This window comes from Mastigoproctus giganteus, chromosome 4 (assembly GCF_048544385.1).
Source record: "Mastigoproctus giganteus isolate SK-2022 chromosome 4, ASM4854438v1, whole genome shotgun sequence".
Classification (NCBI taxonomy): Eukaryota; Metazoa; Arthropoda; class Arachnida; order Uropygi; family Thelyphonidae; genus Mastigoproctus; species Mastigoproctus giganteus.
This window is the reverse complement of record NC_143578.1, coordinates 202,089,458-202,109,875: the sequence shown is the minus strand read 5'-3', so window position 1 is coordinate 202,109,875 and position 20,418 is coordinate 202,089,458. Positions and strand designations below refer to the sequence as shown.

At 36.1% G+C, this 20,418-nt stretch overlaps 1 protein-coding gene across 6 annotated transcripts in view; it reads right to left on the bottom strand.

Moving 5' to 3' along the window:
* The window catches only part of LOC150087330 (FK506-binding protein 15-like), a 373,115-nt gene that overhangs the window by 251,392 nt on the left and 101,305 nt on the right, over window positions 1-20,418 (bottom strand). For all 6 annotated transcript variants that reach the window (XM_090371133.1, XM_090371131.1, XM_090371135.1 and 3 more), the window contains 3 exons: window positions 18,251-18,319; window positions 9,825-9,968; window positions 7,188-7,300 (listed from right to left, as the gene is read on the bottom strand). In XM_090371133.1, the coding sequence (XP_090227259.1) occupies window positions 7,188-7,300; window positions 9,825-9,968; window positions 18,251-18,319 (326 nt within the window). The remainder of the gene's footprint in view (window positions 1-7,187; window positions 7,301-9,824; window positions 9,969-18,250; window positions 18,320-20,418) is intronic.

Genomic DNA, 20,418 nt, shown 5'->3' with positions numbered 1-20,418 from the left:
CTAAGTCCTATAAATGCTTTTGCACTATACAAAGTGCAAAAGCATTTATAGGACTTATAAATATACAAAGTATATTTATACAAAGTAAATATAACTATACAAAGTAAAGTGCAAAAGCATTATTGATGCTTTTGCACTATAATTATACATAGCATTAGACTAAGTCCTTGACACCAGATAGCCAGATATTATCCTTTGTTTGGATTAGAACATCCAACCCAAATAAAGGATAATATGAAGCATACAGTGTCAAGGCAATGCTGGTGAAGTCAAAACAAAAGGACAACAAACATGTAAGTTAGCAGCATAACTTTTTTGGTCTTCATTTTTTACTTACCACAATCAAAGGTCTACCAGAAGAAATTATTACATGGTTATGTATAAAGTCTATTTGTTACTGTTTAGTTTTCAAAAATTTAATAAATTTAAGTTAATTAAATGCAGTCAACTTTTTTCCTATTATATATGACTTAGACTTCCAGTTGGTACTTTTTCATGCTGAACATTCTTGTGAAATATTGAACCTCCATTTCTTAATCAACTTGAATACAAATATGTGCATCTCAGACTTGTGTAATTCAAAGGATTTTTGCAATATTACTAAGGTTGAGGAAGCAATAGCTGAAATTCAGCTATTGCTTTTCAAAAATTCATTCAAAAATTCATTCAGCTATTCAAAAATTTAAGCAAAGTTTACAAAATGTAATGAAAATGGGTTTCAGTAAAATTAAAATTACTATATCTTTGTGAAGTGAATTAGATGTTTTGGGGCAGCGGGGATTCAGTATTTTTAAGATAAACTTGTACCAATGGTTTAATGATTCACTGAGATAAAAGAGGCATGCAAAATCTGATGTGATGTGATGAAATTTTTAGATATGCTGGTAGATAGATATGGCATTCTGAAGGACACACAACATGGCTTTAAGGGAAAATCATGTTTATCTAACTTAGTAGGCTATTTTGACACATTTACTCATGAGCTAGATGTAGGGAACAATTGACATAATTTATTATGATTTTGGCAAAGCATTTGACATGATCCCTCATGAGGTTACTGCTTAAGGTTTAACAGGTTGGGATTACTGGTAAGATTCCAAGATGGATTGCTAGGTGGCTGCAGGGTAGAAGGCAGAGGGATGTGATTAATGGATATTCTTCAGGTTGGTGTAAGGTCAGGAGTGGGGTCCATCAAGGATTGATTCTAGGAACCACTGTTGTTTCTCGTTTTCATAAATGACACCGATGAAGGGATAGAAAGCGTAATGTCAAAATTTATAGATGATATAAAGATGCTGCTAAATGCACTTGGAGAATAGTAATCCTCAAATAAATTATACACTTGGTGGGGTTGAATTAAAAAAAATTGGAGGAAGAAAGGGATCTAGGAGCTACAATATAGGTTGATATGATGTTTCCTGAACAGCGTAAACAGGCAGCCAGGAAAGTCCATGGCTTCCTATTGATGATTTATCAAATGTTATCCTGTAGAGATAGGAAGGTCATAATAATCCCACTGTATAAGGCAATTGTAAGACCACATTTGGAATACTACGTTCAAGTATGGGGACCTTATCTGAAAAAAAATATGCTATTTGGTCTTTTATTTGGCATTAATAATGATACTCTCAGCATTCATCATAGTGCAGTATAACATAATTATTCCATAACAGCGATTGTAAGAGATAAAGATATCTGCTATTCACAAATATCCAACATCTGATGTTGACAGACACATAATACAATATCTTCTTTTCCTAAATCTTATCACACTTACCCGGGTTCAGCTTTTCTAGTACTATCTCTCCACTCATTCCATTATGGGCCAAATTTTTATCCATTCTGCTTTCTTTCATCCTTCCTCATTGTTTTCCATTGTATTCTTGGTTTTCCTCTTCCTCATACTCCCTATGTTGGCATCACTATGGTCTTATTCACTGGGGCTATATGTGAACAAACATTCTCAGTCTACTTTCCTACATTTTTCCTTCAATTGATTTCACACCTAGACCCTCTTCTGATGTACTCATCCTCACTGTTCCCTTCCTAGTAACACCAAACATTTCCCTCAGAATTCTCATCTCTGCAACATGTAACCTCTGATATTTAGAGGGGAGTGTTAACACTCCACTCTATACATCAGTGATGCTCTCACCAGCTGTCCTATAAAATTTGCCTGCCTCCAATACATCAACTCTGCACCTATTCTAGTTGTTATGTGCTCATCAGTCTCGCCACTCTTCTGTAACAACAACCCTAGATACTGAAGTATATTCTTCTGTGTTGCAGGCTGATCTTCGATTCTCACCATCCCCACAGACTGAAGATGTATGAATGTATCACGAATTCACAAAGGGGGTCAAAGTGTGACAAGTAATTGCAGACCTGTTAGTTTAACTTCTGTTCCAGGGAAAATAATGAAATCACTTGTTAAAGAAATAAAGCAACATCTAGACAAGGCTACTTTTATACTTCATACTCAGCATGGGTTTGTTAATGGGAAATCTTGTCTGAACATTTTGATTGGATACTACGATGTGGTCACAAAGGAACTGTATGCAAAGATTACTTTTGATGTCACATACTCAGATTTCAGGAAACCTTTTGATACTGTTACACATAAAACACTGCTGTACAAATTGGAGCAGCATGGCATTAAGAGCAAGTTACTGCTATGGATAAAAGGATTGTTGAGTGGGACAGGACACAGAGTGGTTATCAATGGAGACTGCTCTTCGTGGACTAATGTTACACTGGTGTGCAAAACTTAAGGGACCAACACTATTTCTAAAGGTTACAACCACAAAATCTTTACTTAAGGTACTCTTTACTGATGAGAGTAGATTCAGTCTCAGCAACGATTCTGGATGTCAGCTAATCTGGCAAGAGGTTGGCACATGGTATCACCCAGCAAACATCACTGAAAGGGATCGATACGGCAGCCCAGGTGTTCTCGTCTGGAGAAGAGTTATCTTCGATGGACGTACACAACTCCAGATACTGGAAGGCAGTACCATAACCAGTGCATGCTACTGTACTGACGTAATCCTTTCCCATGTGCATCTGTTCTGAGGTGCCATTGGCCCCGAGTTCATGTTTATGGATGATAATGGCACACCCCATCACACTGTAGCTGCGATATGCTTTTGGAGAGCGAGGACATTGTTCATATGCATTGGCCTGTCCGTTCCGCCGATCTAAATCCCATCGAACACATATGGGACGCTCTGGGGAGACACCTAGCGACACATCCACACCCACCAGAAAATGTTCACCAGCTGAAGATGGCACTGACGGAGGAATGGACGATAATACTGCAAGAACTTATCAACAACATTGTTCTAAGTATGGACAGGCTGTGCAAAGCCTTTATCGACATTAGGGGTGGCAGCCAGTGCTATGTTGCCATTTTTGAATAAAGTCCCTCTGTACTGTTTTGTTTCTGTTGTTATGTCGGTGTTATTTCCTTCATCATTTCTGTGCCTCACGAGGTTCCTTTGGTATGCTTTTCCCACATCCAGGCCACTCCTATGAGAAGCTACAGGTGAAAACCTGACTGGTCCTTAAATTTTGCACACCAGTGTATTAATGGAGAAAATTTGCCTGCCTCCAATACATCAACTCTGCACCTATTCTAGTTATGTTCTCATCACATAAAATATTCTCATCAGTCTCAACTCTCTTCTGTAACAACAATGCTAGATACTGAAGTAATAGCTAGATACCTCTCTTCTGTAACAACAACAACGCTAGATACTGAAGTATATTCTTCTGTGTTACAGGCTGATCTTTGATTCTCATCATCCCCACAGACTGGAGATGTATGAATATATCACCAATTCACAAAAGAGAGGGGGAGGGTAAAAGTGTGACACAAGTAATTGCAGACCTGTTAGTTTAACTTCTGTTCCAGGGAAAATAATGGAATCACTGGTTAAAGAAGTAAAGCATCATCGAGACACGGCTGCTTTTATACTCAGCATGGGTTTGTTAAGGGGAAATCTTGTCTGAACGATCTGATTGGATACTACGATGTGGTCACAAAGGAATTGTATGCAAAGATTATTTTTGATGTCACATACTTAGATTTCAGGAAACCTTTTGATACTGTTATACATAAAACCACATTCCATTTATTGATTTTTGCCAGACTTCCTGTCAGGTACTAACAATATTTTTAATATTGACATGTTTAATATTGTATGCTTTCCAAAATTCTTTAAGGTTTGGTGCATTCTCCACCTTATTCACAGCCTTAACTGCCTGAGAGAAAGTCCTCATGATCTCCTGATCTTGAAAGCTGCTATTACATCCTGGTCCATTGGTTAGATGAAAGAGAGGTATTATGGGTGGGAGGGTATAAAAATGACTTTTGCATTGGCACTAAACTCATCAAGAGACATGGAGTGTTCTGATGCATTATCCAATATCAAAAGATCTCTATTGGAAATGTTAATGACTGAACAATATTGTTTAAGTGCTGTGCAAAATAATCCATAAACCTGGTTGGAAAAGACTTCTAGTGACTCAAGCTTTCTTATTAGATTTCTATATCGCTTGGCAACCTTAATTTATAAATCCTTTAAGAGTCCTGGGGTTTTCTGACTGGTTGACTAACAATGGCTTCAACTTGAAGTTGCCAGCAGCATTCCCATTAATCTGTCTTTTGACACTTTAACTGTAAGCATGGATTTTTCTTTGGCATTCTCTTCAAATATACACCACATTCATGAATGTGAAACACTTGTTGAAGGATATAGCCTCCTATATAATGTCCAAAAGTGCCTTCTGAACTTTTTTTGGCCCCTCTGCATCAGCACTGGCCAATACTCACTGGGCAGCAACATTATGCAGTTAACAAAACTTAAGGAACCTATCAAACCAGGCTTTACAGGCAATACAAGGTTCGGCATTGTTTTTCTTCAAATCTTCATAGAAATTAATTGCTTTCTCTTGAATTACTGCAAATTTAGGGGAATTCAATGCTGCACAACATCATCTATAAAGAAATTTAATAATCATTCCATCTCAATCATGACTGTGGGTCTAGATCAATTTAATTTCATTATACTTAAGGGAGTTGTTACCCTGCAACATTCCAAGATTTCTTCCTTATTTTTTATTATGGTTCTGTGGTTTTTTTTTTTTTTTTTTTTTTTGATTTGGTAGTTGTTGGCGCATCGGCTTCTGTGGCCATATTGCACCTCCCAAGGTTTTTGCAGTACTTTGATCCAAGCCCGAGGCGGGAATCGAACCCGCGACCTTTGGGTTGCCGGGCAGGTACTTTACCCACTCGGCTAGCCCGGTCGGCGGTTCTGTGGTAGACCCTGCTAACTCAAATGTTTTGCATAGGTGAGTCTGGTGCTTCCTCAAATCCAATCTTTTTAGAACGTTCAATTTAGTTTCTAATGACAAACTTTCCTGATGGTTATCATCATCTTTGCATTAATAGCACTTGCTGACTCACTTGATCACTCTGATCCATTTTAAAAAAGGAGAAGTTGAAATGGTCTACATGGTAAACTAAAATCAAATGTGTACACACAAAAGGCCCATACATAATATGTAAATCAGCTAGAAAACAAAAATAAACTGCAAATAACATTGCTGAGTGGTGATACTGCACAGTGTGTATCTAACACCAACTGTCTGTCAAGCATATTATATTTCCTAAAGAGGAGTTTAATATACAATACTTTGATAAAGTTCAGTTAATGAGAACCTTCCTAGGTGGATGCTACTTTCTCATAACAGCAATGGATGGTAGGATGTATAAAGTGTATGCATGAAATAGTACATTGTGACAGGAAACTTGTGCCAATACAAACAGGTACAGAAAATTAACACAGATGTATATTACTCGTGGGGATGAAAAACAACTTTGGATAATAAACAGACACATTTAAAGGCCTCCGTAGCCAAGTGGTCAGGAGCGGGAGTGCAGTAGCACGTGCTCTTTGAGTAGATCGGGGTTCAAGCCCCTGACTGCTGAATACGGTCGACCTGCCAACCCGCACTGGACCAGCGTGGCATATTATAGCCCATTTCCCTCAGCATGAATTGTTGAGGAGGCTTCCATCCTGCAATGGGTTGATAATGGCTGCACTTTACCTTTTTTTACCTTAAAAGTTTCTCCTTGTCATAAATTGGAAATGCATTGCAGCACTTCCAATTTGGCCAGCAATTCAGCCATTTTCTTATTAATTACAATATTTGTTAAAAGTCAATTTTCAATAGCACTTATTCTATCCTTAAATAAATATATTTCAAATCGCAAATAAAAAAAAACACACCTTTGAAGGCATGTACTGTGAAATTAAAGTTGACCAGAAAATCAATTGAAGAGCATTAAAGTATTTTTTTTACATGACCTCTCATGCATCCAAACCCCTGCACTAATGGGTTACTCCTCCCAAGGCATTTGGAGTGAACAGCACTATTCCAGGGGATCAAAAATAGAGATCTAAGTTGTTGCTGCTGTTTATCGCTATTGTAAAAAGTGCTGAGTGAACTACATTATATTTGGTATGTTGAGAGTCTAGCGGCTCCTGGGATTTCTCCCATCTCTGCGGTGTTCTCTGTATCAAGTGACAGTACCCTGTCAAGCCAGAGATTTAAAGTGTGTGGATCGTGTATAGTGTAGTCTGTTGTGCCCATTGTTCATCTGGCTTATTGGCCATCAGGCCCCTGATGGGACCCGACGCTGCCCATACCGCACCACATGGTGGCTAGCCAGGTGTTACCAGTAAGGAATCAGTACTGTGGCAGGTCCTTCCACCTACTTTCCTCAGTTTCAGTGGCCAGGACCTATGAACAAAAATAAAAAAAAAAAGACATTGCTTTAATCACTGTTTAAGCTTTTGTTTGGTCATAGAGATTTGCTTTAAGAGCGAGAAGGGATTGTACGGTGGATGAGTTTTATTTTTGCCCAAAAAGGGTCGGGAAAGCAATTTTGGTGTAGTTACAATTTTGACATGTGGGGGCTGTGCACCGTGAAGGTAGACAGATTTGGGTGGGGAGAAGGAAGGCTGGAGGGTAGAAAAAGAAGAAAGGGACCGATAGAGAAGGTGGCCCCCAAATGTTCAAATTGATTTGCACAAAAAATTGTGCAAATTGATAAGTGACAAAAATTAATTGCATAATATTTCAAATTATAAAAAAAAAAAAAAAAAAAGTGTAAAATAAACCTTTCGCTATGTGGTTTGGCAGGAATATCAGGCTTCTTGATATCAGGAATGTCACCTGCTCCTTCTTGAATAACTGGGGTCGATGAACGAGAAAGTTCTTTTGCCAGTTTTACCTATCCACAAAAAAAAAAAAAAACAGCACATTACTGATGCATATATTAATCCCACCAAAAATATTACATGAATAACAACAGTTTGCATTTTAAGAAGAGTTCTCTGATGTTTTATTGCTGATAAGAAATCTGAACTAGATTTTTAATGGAAATTTCAAAAGTTACTTGAAATTTTTTTTGTTTTAGCTAATAAACGTGTTACTTTGAATTTGTTTGTTACTTATCATTTATAATTGTCTAAGAAACAATAGTCAACCTTTGCGGACAATGTTTTGTATCAATAAGAACATTCAAATTTTGCCACCATTGTTATAGTATCGAGTGCGCAGTAGGAGAATTCTAGTGTTCAAATTGTAGCAAATAGGTAGCTTGAAGTTTGAACACATAGGTTGCGATAGATACATTTATCTATTAAAATTACTTAGAACTTAAAAACATAATGGTATAGCATAATACTTATAATGTAAACTTGACAGGAGATATGAAACACATATACTGCAAGCCCGATAACATAATACAATGCAAGTTTGATATTGCAATATATACCAGGTGGTTATAAAATACATTTCCCTATTCAGGAGACTCTAGTGTCAAAACGGTTAGAGATAGTGCAGTAAAAATCGGTGGGTATGTCATTTAGGGTATGAGGAAGTGATTTGTAGAAGAAAAAAAATTACTTCAAATTTCCGCCAGTGGAGAGAAATTGGCACTGTAAACATGAGATGAAAAACTTAGGATCAGATTTTAATATCAGAACTTAGAAATCTACAGATACTGTTCTATGTGCTTTCCTTCACTTCAGATGATATTCTGAAAACTGAGGACTGCGTGTGACACAAGTTTCACGTAGAATCTCATTGGGGATGTTGGCTACATGCTGTTTAATGCTTGCTTTCAAATTGACAAGTGTCTGTATGCTGTAACGGTAAACTCCGTCTTTCAGGTGTCCCCCATAGCCAGAAATCACAGGGATTGAGATTGATGATTGGGCTGGCCAGAACTGCGGAAAGTCTCTAGAAATGATGCGATCACTTCCGAATACTGAACGAAGCAGTCCCTTCACTTGTCAACCAACGTGGGGGGAGGCACCATCTTGCACAAACACTATGGTCTCCAAGCATTGCCTTTCTTGCAGAGCAGGAATAATGTGATCTCTTAGAAGAGCACAGTACTGTGCACTAGTTACCATGCACCTTTCAGGTCCACGAGGTATAGACTCTTCAAAGAAAAGTGGTCCGATTATAAACTCTTCTGTGAATCCACGCCATACTGTAACGTATGGACTTTGTAGTGGTCTTTCATGCAAAGCAGATGGATGAGAAAATTCCCATATTCGGCAGTTTTGTGCATTTACAGCCCCATGAAGAGTGAAATGTGCCTTATCAGACCACAAGATCATTCGCACCCATGTATCTTCAAGTTCCATACACGCCATCGTAGAGCAAGTCTATTCATTGTTGCTGATCACAAGACTTTAGTTCTTACACTACGTGAATCTTCAGAAGTATGGGCTTGGCACACCTTGTACGGGAACCAGCATAAAATTATTCGAAGAACTTTACATACAGTAGATCCAGGAAGGTTCAAGTCTCTTGACACACCTCTGGCATTACTGACTGGTAGTTTTTCGCATTCTGACCTGAAGGCCATTGCAACTGCCACTTCATCCACTACCTCTGTTCCAATACATGTTTGCCCCCTGCTTGGAATTACACCTAACTCCCCAGTCACTTCAAATTTCTTTATTAGTTTTCGAAGCCCCACTGACATCAAAGGTCCTTTACACAAACCTTTAAGTTTCCGATATTCATGTAGTGCTGCATTAGCGTTACTATTATTCTGGTAGAACAATTTTACAAAAAGAGCACGTTCCTTTTTTGTAAGAGTCATAATGGTTATTGACGGTGATGTTGGCCTTTCTGCTTTTATCTAACAGGATGTCATTTGCGTAAGCAGCGTGTCTTGAAGTAAACGACAACTTTTACATATGTGCAGCGCTGTTTTCCCCTGGTGGCAGAAATTTGAGCTAATTTTTTTTTCTTCTACAAATCACTTCCCCATACCCTAAATAACGTACCCACTGATTTTCAAATTAACTCTAACCATTTTGACAGTAGGGTCTCCTGAATGGGGAAACTTATTTTATAGAAAGAAAAAAAAGGAAAATGAGTGAAGAAACAAATAAATAAACAATGAAGACAGAAGTAAAAATTTTTTACTTCTGTCTTCATCATTTATTTATTTGTTTCTTCACTCATTTTCTGTTTTTTTTTTTTTTTTTATATTGCTTCTATATATTATGTGATGTGTTGCTAAATATTGCTTATGCAGCCACTTACATTTGTGATCATCTCTTTCTTTCTTTATTTATTTTTATTACTAAACATGTCATTTTTACACTTTTATATATTTATATAATTTCCAAAAGCTGGAATAAATGGTATCTAAATCATTTTTCTAATATGGTAAGAAATTTAAAGGAATTGCATATTTTTAAAAAGATTACTATCCAAAAATTACTTACCTTATTAATAAGAACTTCAAATATCAATACAGAATTAGGTGGTATTTTGCTTCCAACAACTTGTGTTCCATAACCTTGTGAAGGTGGAATAACTAATAACCTTTTCCCATTTTTCTTTGCTCCTAAAAGTCCTTCTTCCCAGCCCTAGATGCAGACACAAATAAATACATACCTTTTTAAATACATTATATATAATGTTACTTTTACTGCACAGTGACTTCTTGAAACGTTGCCAAACCATTTAAGTGTTTTTACTAAGGTGTATTCGAATAAACTGCAACATTTTCAACATTTCCACTAAACAGCTTAATCTTTACACATGGCAGATTAGTTACAGTTCAATCCCATGAATAATCACAATGCTCCTATTCTGACATTATTTTTATTTCAATTTTATGTACAAAATCCTCTAAAATGATGGATGACATTTAAACTTTTGCAATGTGAAGTACAACAAGAGTTCAGTAGAATTATTGCACTCAGTGTGAAATTCAAGTTTAATCGATTGTTGTCAAAAATGTGCAACTCTTCCATGAGGTTTAATAACAGTTTTCATACTCAAAAATCCACTGCAATACCTTCTGGTGGGTATGCTAAAAATATTAAAATATATATTAAAATCACAATGCTCCTATTCTGACATAAAATCCATGGAAGTGAAGCCAGTGGACATCCCTTGGAGAGTCCAGTGTCGAGTCAGTTTGGTGTGACATAAGCATTGGGAGATCAAAATTGAGAGTAGGAGTGTGCTATAGGCCTAATGACTCTGATGAGTATAATAAGAAACTGTACAGGGAAATAGAGTAGGCCAGTAAATCAGAGAGTCTTATAATGGGAGATTTTAATTTCCCAGATATTGACTGGAGTTTGGGGGCTGGTCACTTTGTGGATTTATTGGATGATTGTTTTCTAAATCAGCATGTTCGGGAGGCAACTAGAGGGAGGAATACTCTTGATTTGATTATCAGTAGTGATTCTTCATGCATTAAGAATCTGCAGATAAATGAACCACTAGGTGGCAGTGATCACAGTGTGCTGAAGTGGGATTTACTCAAAGAGGTAACTACCATTAGGGGTAAAGGGAAGGGTTATTGCTTTCGTAAAGGCGACTACGATGGACTGAGACAGTATTTAAATTCTATACAGTGGGATCAACTGATGATGTTACCAACAGCAAATTCAAAATCGGAAGCATTCAAAGAATTTATCTTGGAAGCTACTAGGCTTTACACACCAACTAAGAAATATTGTTCAAGGTTTAGGCCTAAATGGATGTCAGATGAACTGATGAGGCATATGGCAGAGAAGAAACATGCATGGGATACATACAAATTAACACATGACACAGAAGCCTATGATAGATACAAGTTGATCTGTAACCAAGTTACAAAGGAGGTTAGGCAGGCGAAGGCAGAGTACGAGAAATCTTTGGCATGGGATGCAAAGAAAAACAGCAAAGAGTTCTTTACTTATGTAAACTCTAGAAGGAAGGGGATGAATCAGATTGGTCCACTTGATATCGATGGGTCAACTGTTGATGATCCTGCTCAGGTAGCTAACAAACTCAATGAATATTTTGCATCGACATTCACACATGAGGAGTTATTTAGCGAGGGGAAAGCCAGAGGTGTATGCAACTCTAGCAGTAAGCTAGAGAATCTTGTAATAATTGAGAGTAGAGTGGAGGAGAAACTGTTGAAGATAAACACAAGAAAGGCACCCGGGGTGGATGGGATCTATCCAGTTATATTAAAGGAGGCAGCAGAGGAAGTAAGCAAACCCTTAGCCATAATTATGAGAGCTTACTTGGACTCAGGGGAGGTACCCGCAGACTGGAGATGTGCAAATGTGACCCCAATTCACAAAGGAGGATCAAAGGCTGACACAAGCAATTATAGACCTGTGAGTTTAACTTCTGTTCCAGGAAAATTAATGGAGGCACTAGTTAAAGAAGCACTGCAGGTTCATTTAGACAAGACTTCAGTTATAGCTCGGTCACAGCATGGTTTTGTTAAGGGGAAGTCTTGCCTGACCAATTTGATTGGATACTATGATGCAGTCACAAAAGAACTGGATGCAGGGAATAACTTTGATATCACATATACTGTACTTGGATCTTAGAAAGGCTTTTGATACTGTTGCACATGGAAGACTGCTGCACAAACTGGAGCAGTGTGACATTGGAGCAAATTGCTGCTGTGGATAAAGGGGTGGCTGAGGGGGAGAAGACAGAGAGTGGTAATCAATGGACACTGCTCATCGTGGACTAATGTTATTAGTGGAGTCCCTCAGGGCTCAGTGTTGGGTCCATTATTGTTTTCTGTATTCATAAATGATATTGATGATGGTACATCAAGCTTAATGTCGAAGTTTGCAGACGATACAAAGGTAGGCAGGGTTGTCAAGGACACTACGCTGCTGCAACAGGATCTGGAAAGGTTGAGCAGATGGGCTGAGAGGTGGCAAATGAAGTTTAACATTGACAAATGTAAAGTACTACACATGGGAAACAGCAACCCCAGAGCAACGTATCAACTCTGTGGTTCTACACTGACAGTGGTAGAGTGGGGGTGGTTGTGCAGGCAGATATGAAGTTCTCTGAGCAGTGCAGACGGGCTGCAAGAGTAGCTCATGGTGTATTATCAATGATATATAGGAATTTTTCTAGCAGGGATAAGGAGGTGATTATTCCCTTGTATAAGGCAATGATCAGGCCACACCTAGAGTACTGTATACAGGTTTGGAGGCCTCATTTCAAGAAGGATGTAGAGCTGCTGGAACGAGTACAGAGAAGGGCAACAAGATTAGTGAATGGAACAAAGGGGTGCTCTTACGAAGAAAGGCTTAAGTTTTGCAAATTACAGTGTCTGGAGACTAGGCACCAGCGAGGTGATCTGATAGAGGTGTATAAAGCATTGAATGGTTTGAGCATGCTCAATGCTGATGGGATTCTTCCTCTCGCTCAGAATAATCACCTGAGAGGGCATAAATTCAAATTGAGGAAAGACAGATGTAGGATAGACGTGCGGAAATTTGCCTTTAGCCAGCGAGTGGTTGGTTGGTGGAACAGACTTCCATCCCTTGTCGTGGAAATTGATAGCCTAAATAAGTTTAAGGCTCAGCTGGACAGGTATTTTGAACGAACAGAGGGGTGAAGTGGAATTGGTTTTTTTGGCTGATGCTGCATAAGCTTGCTTTCTTGCATCAAATGCCTCTACTAATGCTAATCTATTTTAATGAATACACTAAGTTTTCATACGGCATCGCATTATGTTGCCCTGTGTTCTGTATCACTGACTGTTTTAGAACTGGAGATGAACAAACAGATGCTAACTTTGAAATCGTCAATTGCCTTCATATTTCCCAAACCTGGCTCCTAGTAACATTTTCCTCTTTATGAAATTTAAGGAACACCTCTGTGGATAAAAATTTTACTCAGATGATGAGGCAATACATGCTGTGGAGAGACTGGATTGCAATTAATTATTTTGTGCAGAATAAAAGGACTTCAGCTCCACTGCAAAAAGTGCATCACACTTTGGGTAGACTATACTGAAAACTGAAGTAAAAACCTTTCTACAAAACCTGTATTTTTTCACAGTCATTCTATATACCATCATTGTATAGGCACAGAACAATTAGATAGATATGTGCATATTCTAATTTCTGCACACATATTTGTTTTAAAAAAAATGTTTCGTGTATCAACTCAAATTTAGAAGATATATTAATGAACTACAGGCACCAGCATACACAGTTCACATGCTTTTATTTTCATCGAAAGATTAATTTTTTGGACAGCAAATACAGGGTTTAACAAAACTTTGATGTTATACCTGGAAATCACAAAATGATATTTTACTTTACACATTAATATTTTAATAATACTGTTGTTATTTTAATAAGTGAAATAAAAGCAGAAAACAAGATCAAAACTGAAATTTCGTTTCAGGTAGAAAAGTAAAATCCTTTTGGAAAAGAAATGAATAGCAAAAGGGTCCTTTGTAGTTCAAGCCAAATTCCTATATAAGTAATGTATTATTTCCTTTTGATGTGATACACCTTGATCTAAAGTTTCATTTACATTTTAGGTAGACTATTTTGGAACCAAAACAATAAATAATGCAAAGATTTAACTAACATATTAGGTAAACTATTTCAGTTCAGAAATATATCTAAAGAGCAGTTCTGAAGTTTCTTTTTTGATCAAAAACATATTGAAGAATGATTATGTATCAATATTGTTTCAACTGTCTAAATAAAAATACAATATACCTGTATTTTTATTTAAATGTTTTGGTAACTGTAAATATAATTCCAGTATAATTAACATTAATTACAGTTATAAATGATGAAGAAACAGCTAAAATTTACAAATTACATATACAGAACAGGAAATTACTTCATAAGCAATAACAACACGAAAGAAATAGTCTAAACAGGCTGTGTGTCAAAATTTTTAAATTCCCCAAAACTAAGTGCGGACTAGACGAAAATAAGAGAAATAATATTAATCCTTTGCAGTCCAGTATTAGTTTTGCTGTCTTTCCTATGCAGCGAAGCTCTAAAATCCAAAAAATTGACTATCTGAATTGTGATATTCAAAACTTATTTATTTTTGGGTCTGCATAAAGAGATATATACAACTGCATTGTAAAATATTTTAAAAACTCTTTAGACATTTTAAATGTTAATTGTTAATTATTTGTATGATTTTAGTGTGTGATGTTTCTTTAAACTTTCAAAATCTTGCAGCCCTGGTTTTATGCAGTGTACTTCACAACATCATAGTTTCTTTTCTCCAATTCAAATATTTCTACTAATACATACTACAGTCTTTCTTCTTATTTAGATTCTTATCTTTCAAAATAAGGTAAAACATTCAATCTGTCTCCTGCATCTGAACTCAATAGCCCTTTTCTAGAAAGAATGTGCTTATTTCGAACCTCTCCTACTAGCTAAACAAACAACTTATTTTGAAAGTGCTTGCAAAGAAGATTGTTTGGAGATGAATCTATCGCTTTCATCAAAATGAAACAGATCACAATTAAAACTTTTAAAAGCCAGAAAAACTTCTTCCACCATTTCATTGATTTTCAACTGAATGAATAACTAGCACAGTAATGGTCAGTTCTATCTACAGCACCCATATTTCTTGTGTATATTCACAAAAACAGCAACTGTCTTTTCTTCCTCTTTACTTCTCCTGTTGTTACTCCAGTTTTGATATTACAGAAATAAGTATGATTCTTTTATCTTTCCATGCTTTATTCTCTTTTCAAAAACTAAATACTGTGCTTTTCAATTTTATTTGTGGTTGTTATCTCAGATAGTAATTCCTTCACTTATTCCATAACACTGCCTCTTACGTGTATATTTAGTTCATGAAGTACTTCTGCTAGTTGGATACTACTATAAAATTGGTCAGTAAATAAATAAATCCACTCTTAATACTTTGAAGCCATTTTTGGATAAAATGAAGGATGATCCTTGAGGTGACAGCCAAACTTGGTTTTATCAAGCCATCAGTAGTAAGCTTTCTAAAATATGGCATAATAGTTCACACGTAACCTCTTTATAGTCAGCTAAAAAAAAAAAAAAGGCCCACTTTGTTGGCATTTGAGACTAATGTTTGAATTAAATTCTATCCTTGAAACAAACAGTAGTTTTCTGTAATGCAATATTCTTCCCTAGAACAAAATATTCACAAGGTTTTCAATCAGATGATGATATTAGTCTCTAAATACAACATTAACCCAAGCCTTAGCAACAAATATTCAGTCTTGGTTTTCAGTGGGAGCATAATGATCCTCATGATCTGAAAATTTTAATGCAGTAAAGCAATAAATTTATCTGATTTCAACTTCTACATTTAAACTTCCTCCCCCCCCCCGCCACACACTCAAAATACTATAGAATTATTTCTTTTCTTTAAGCACAAACTAAATAACATGCACTTAAATTAAGGAAGAATAGTTGTGGACTGAATATAAGAAAATGATCTTTTAGCAAAAAATAAGTTACCACCTAATCTTGTAGATGTTAAGAGCCCGTGTAAATTTAAGGAAGGGTTGGATACATACATCAAAAAAATTTGGTAACTTTTTAATTTTTCTTTTTTTTTTTTAAAGGCTGATTCTCAATAAGCCTGGCTTCAATGCACCAATTTGCTTTTTTAATACTAATACTCAGAACTCTGTTATGAAGTCCTCTTAACAGTGTGCTAAGGGGCAATGTATAGGATACTGTCAATAATATACAAGAATTTTAGCAGTAAGATAATGTAATAATTGTTCTACATACAAATATTGGTCAGACTTCACCTTGAATACTATATACAAGTGCAAGGTTGGAGTCTTAATTTCAATAAAGATATTAGTCTCTCAATAATGAAATTACTCAATAATGAAAAAACTTCTTTCATTATTGAGTAAGCATAACATTTCACAGCTTCTACCAGTTGCTTGATCACATTCTTGTGACACAGTGCTTGTCTAAGCTAAACATGGCTGCCTTTTATGTGGGCTACATTCAGCATTCAATATACAACCAAGGAGTGATTCATAAAGATATGACATAACTTTAGCTCCTGAAGTTCTGCACGTGGTATAGTTCATAGTTCAAGATTGTCTGAGGCAATTTTGAGTTAAGAAGTATGTATAAACATGAGTCCAATTCTAAATGATTACAGAGCTATGGCTGCTTGAAACTTGAAAAGAAACAAAGCAATTATGAGCAATAAAAAATAAAATTAACAAAAATAGACAATTACACAACTGATAAAGTGTTTATATATTTTTATTTTTATTTATGAACATTACAGTCTGTGTTTAAAGAAACATACACACATATGGTAAGAGTAGATTCACAAAAACACAACCATTAACTTCAATGCATTTCGTCACTCATGTGTGAATCACACATAGTGCTTGTCTAAGCTAAACATGGCTGCCTTTTATGTGGGCTACATACAGCATTCAATATACAACCAAGTAATGCATCTCATGTTTGCACTTTTGTGTGGTATACAAGATCTTTCATCCACTTCCACAGATGAAAGATCTTGAAAAAAAAAAAAATCTAAAGGATTTAGATCTGGTGGCCAATTTTGTGGACCACTGCAACCAATCATCCATCACCCAGGGAAAAATGGTCATGAAGTGAGTAACCACTACACAGGAACAATGAGGAGTAGGAGGAGCTCTGTTGTGTTGGAAGTACATTCAATGTCATGTAGCCAAAGGTACATCTTCCAATAGTTGTGGCAATTCGTTGGGCAGAAATTATAGATTCATAAATGGACCAATCACCTGATCACAGAGGATTCACACCACATTGAATCAGAGTTAAAAATTACTTTCCATGGGGCATGACGATTCATTTTCAACCAAATATGGGAATTGTGTGCGTTACTGACACAGTCTCAGGTGAACTGAGCTTCATCACTGAATACGACATAATAATGGAAATGGTGATTTTCATTCAGCCAATTACCAAATTCCAGCCATCAGGCAGCATCCCAAGATTTGAGAATCTGAATACACTGCATGTGGTATAGATACATGCCTGCTTATGAAATGTTCTCCATACTCTTGATTAGGAAACACTGAGAGACATAGATATCCTTCATGTACTAGTATGAGGACTACACTGTACTGCCTCTCTGATGTCCTCTTGCTCAGCCACATCTTGACAAACTGCATGCTCATATGGGGGTGTGAAAGCTGGGAAGTTGAGCCAGTATCTCACAATATTTGGAAAACTTAGCTAACACTTGTTGATTTGGAAAATGTTACTGGTATTCAGCAACAGTATTTCATCAAAAAATCCACATACATACATACACCATATTGGCACTTTTGATACTTGTAAATGTAAAAGGCATCCCAAAAGTAACAATGGAACACAAAGATATAACAATGCCCTGCACACTGCATGTTTCATCAGACTACTTTTGATCAAGGTCACATGGGGATTTGCAATGGTGCACTAGTGCAACAGAGACTGATGCCATACTAATATTCAAAGAATATTACATAACTTTGTAATTATTTAGAATTGGACCCATGTTCACATGAACTTTTTTACTCAAAGGTGTCTTAGAAATCAGCTCCTGAGGTTATGCCATATGTTTGGGTAATCACCCTGTACACAATTACATGGAATCCTCATAAGGAATTTTTTTTTTTTTTAAATACTATTCTTTGCAATGATTTCATTAGAAAGCCTCAAAGCTATAAGTATTTCCTGAAGATTACAGCTGACAGAAAAATTAAAGATCAACATCAATAAATTTTTTTAGTTCAACTCCATCCCCAGGAATAAAGTACTAAAAGCTTGACAACTTTTGTCAAGCCTATGGTATATGGATAATCTTTTATATAGTTCACAGTTAATTTCTTAAAGCATATTTTTTTTTACTTTACCTTTATAACTTTTCCCTTTCCAAGTTTTAACCTAAAGAGCTTCTCGGCATCAGAGTTACTATCAAAAACCTAAAATTAAAATATCATGATTTAAGAATACTGACATTTTAAGACACAGCAATCAAATATAAAATTTTCAAACACAAGTTTTACAGTAGTGTCCACTTTTCATGACATAAATCCTGCAAAATGTAAATTTTTAAATACATATGATTTTTACTTTTAGAAACATTCAAAAACTGATGACTTAAATATCAAATATTTTCTTAAATGCCATTAAAAGCAGGCACCTTCAAGCAAGTTAGCAATCACAGTCACTATTTACATTTATGCTAATTATTTATCAACTGTACAGCCAGGGCCAAGCCTCATTCTGTACATAGCATTGAGCAAACTAATTTTGCTACTTAGCATTCAACTCATATTGCAGTGCCCTTTATCTCAGTACTATGCACTTGAAATAAAAAGCACTGCTCCATTGGTAAAATACATTTCTATTTTGCTATTGTATATTTAAATAATGTATACTAGGGGGCTTTGCCCCCTGCTCACTGTGCTTGCTTCTTTTGAAAAAATGAAATAAAATACTTAAAGAAGCTATCAACACTATGTGTGTGTCTCTTCCTCAGCTATGAATACATAAATATGTTACTATATCATTGCTATATCTATATAATATCGGTGTAAATACACCATAGACAACTCTTAAAGAAAAACTATGATCGTAGTGTGAAAGGCATCATTTCATCTGTTCACATATTGTGCTCGTCCTTCACAATGAGTTACCATGTATTACACTACCTCGAATAAGTAACGCTTCGCTAATAGAGAAGACTATTGTCACTTATTCTCGCTGGATGGCACCATTTCAAAGCTAGTTAGCTTTTCTTCAGTGGGCTTTTACACAACGATCGTAGTACTTCTTTAAGAATTATCTATGGTTTATCTACACAGATAATATATAGATATAGAATTTTAAACTCTTAAAATATTATGCCTTGTTTCATTTAGTTTATTTAAATAAATACGTAACACATAGAAATCAAGACTGATACCGCATGGTCATGTTAGATAAACATAGCGCATGACCATGCTTAAACAGAAGCTTGTTTTACCATAGTAAAACAAGCTTCTGTTATGTATTTTTGTATTTGTTATGTGTTATCACATAACTGGCATCTCTCTTCTCCCATTGGCTGAATAAATATCACTAGGAGGAAAATTATTTTAATGTATAGAAAGATTTGTATATTTAAAATGTATGCCATTTCCCATACCCAAGTTTCCACCATTTTTGGGGCATATTGGTTGGGGGGGGGGGGGATTTTGAGGATTATTCACAATATGTGATGTTTGATGGTATAGAAAGTTTAAGAAACTTAAATTTAGAGACCCTCATGCTACATGATGGGCCTCCAAAACATGACATTGATGTACTCAACCAACTAGTGTTTGCAAAATGCTACATATATAGACTGAGGTAGAGGTCTGCATAGGCCAGGGCCTGGCCCTAGGGCTTCGGCCCGACCCGGCCCAAGGGCTGGGTAACAAGGAGGATGTTCAGGCTCAGTTCAGGTACAAATAATTGTAACGAATTGTTATTTACAAACATTTCGAACTACAAATATATATATATGTAGGACTATTTCCTACATATATATATTTTTTAAATATTTTGTTATGCATTTAAATTCGAAAAGGTTTTTTTAGAAAAAAAAATGTGCATTAGTTGTTTGACACTTTTAATTGACCAATAAGGTGCACTTTGTCAACGTCTCCAAAATTCACTGAAATTTGTACTCTTTCGTGGAAATGACCCAGTCTGTATTTTTGCTCAGTAAAGCAGCCTTTACCTTTAAGCGAGCATTAAGTTACAATTTACGTTACATCAAGAGTATGATATGAGTCGTTATGGCCCCCGGCAATGGGTTCCTTTTTAGTTGTATGTGTACGGTATACAGTATTTATTAAAAGTGTATTACTTTTAATAAATTGGTAAGGGTATCAAATCCACGTGTTACAAGTTGTAGCTCCGTTGAACGAGAGGTTTTTTTTTTTTATTAACCATATTTAGCCAATTTATTAACCAATTGTTATATCAAATTATTTTCTGTAAGTAGCTAGTCAGGATCCTTAGTTTATTCTCAATTGAGACCGCGAGATCTGGA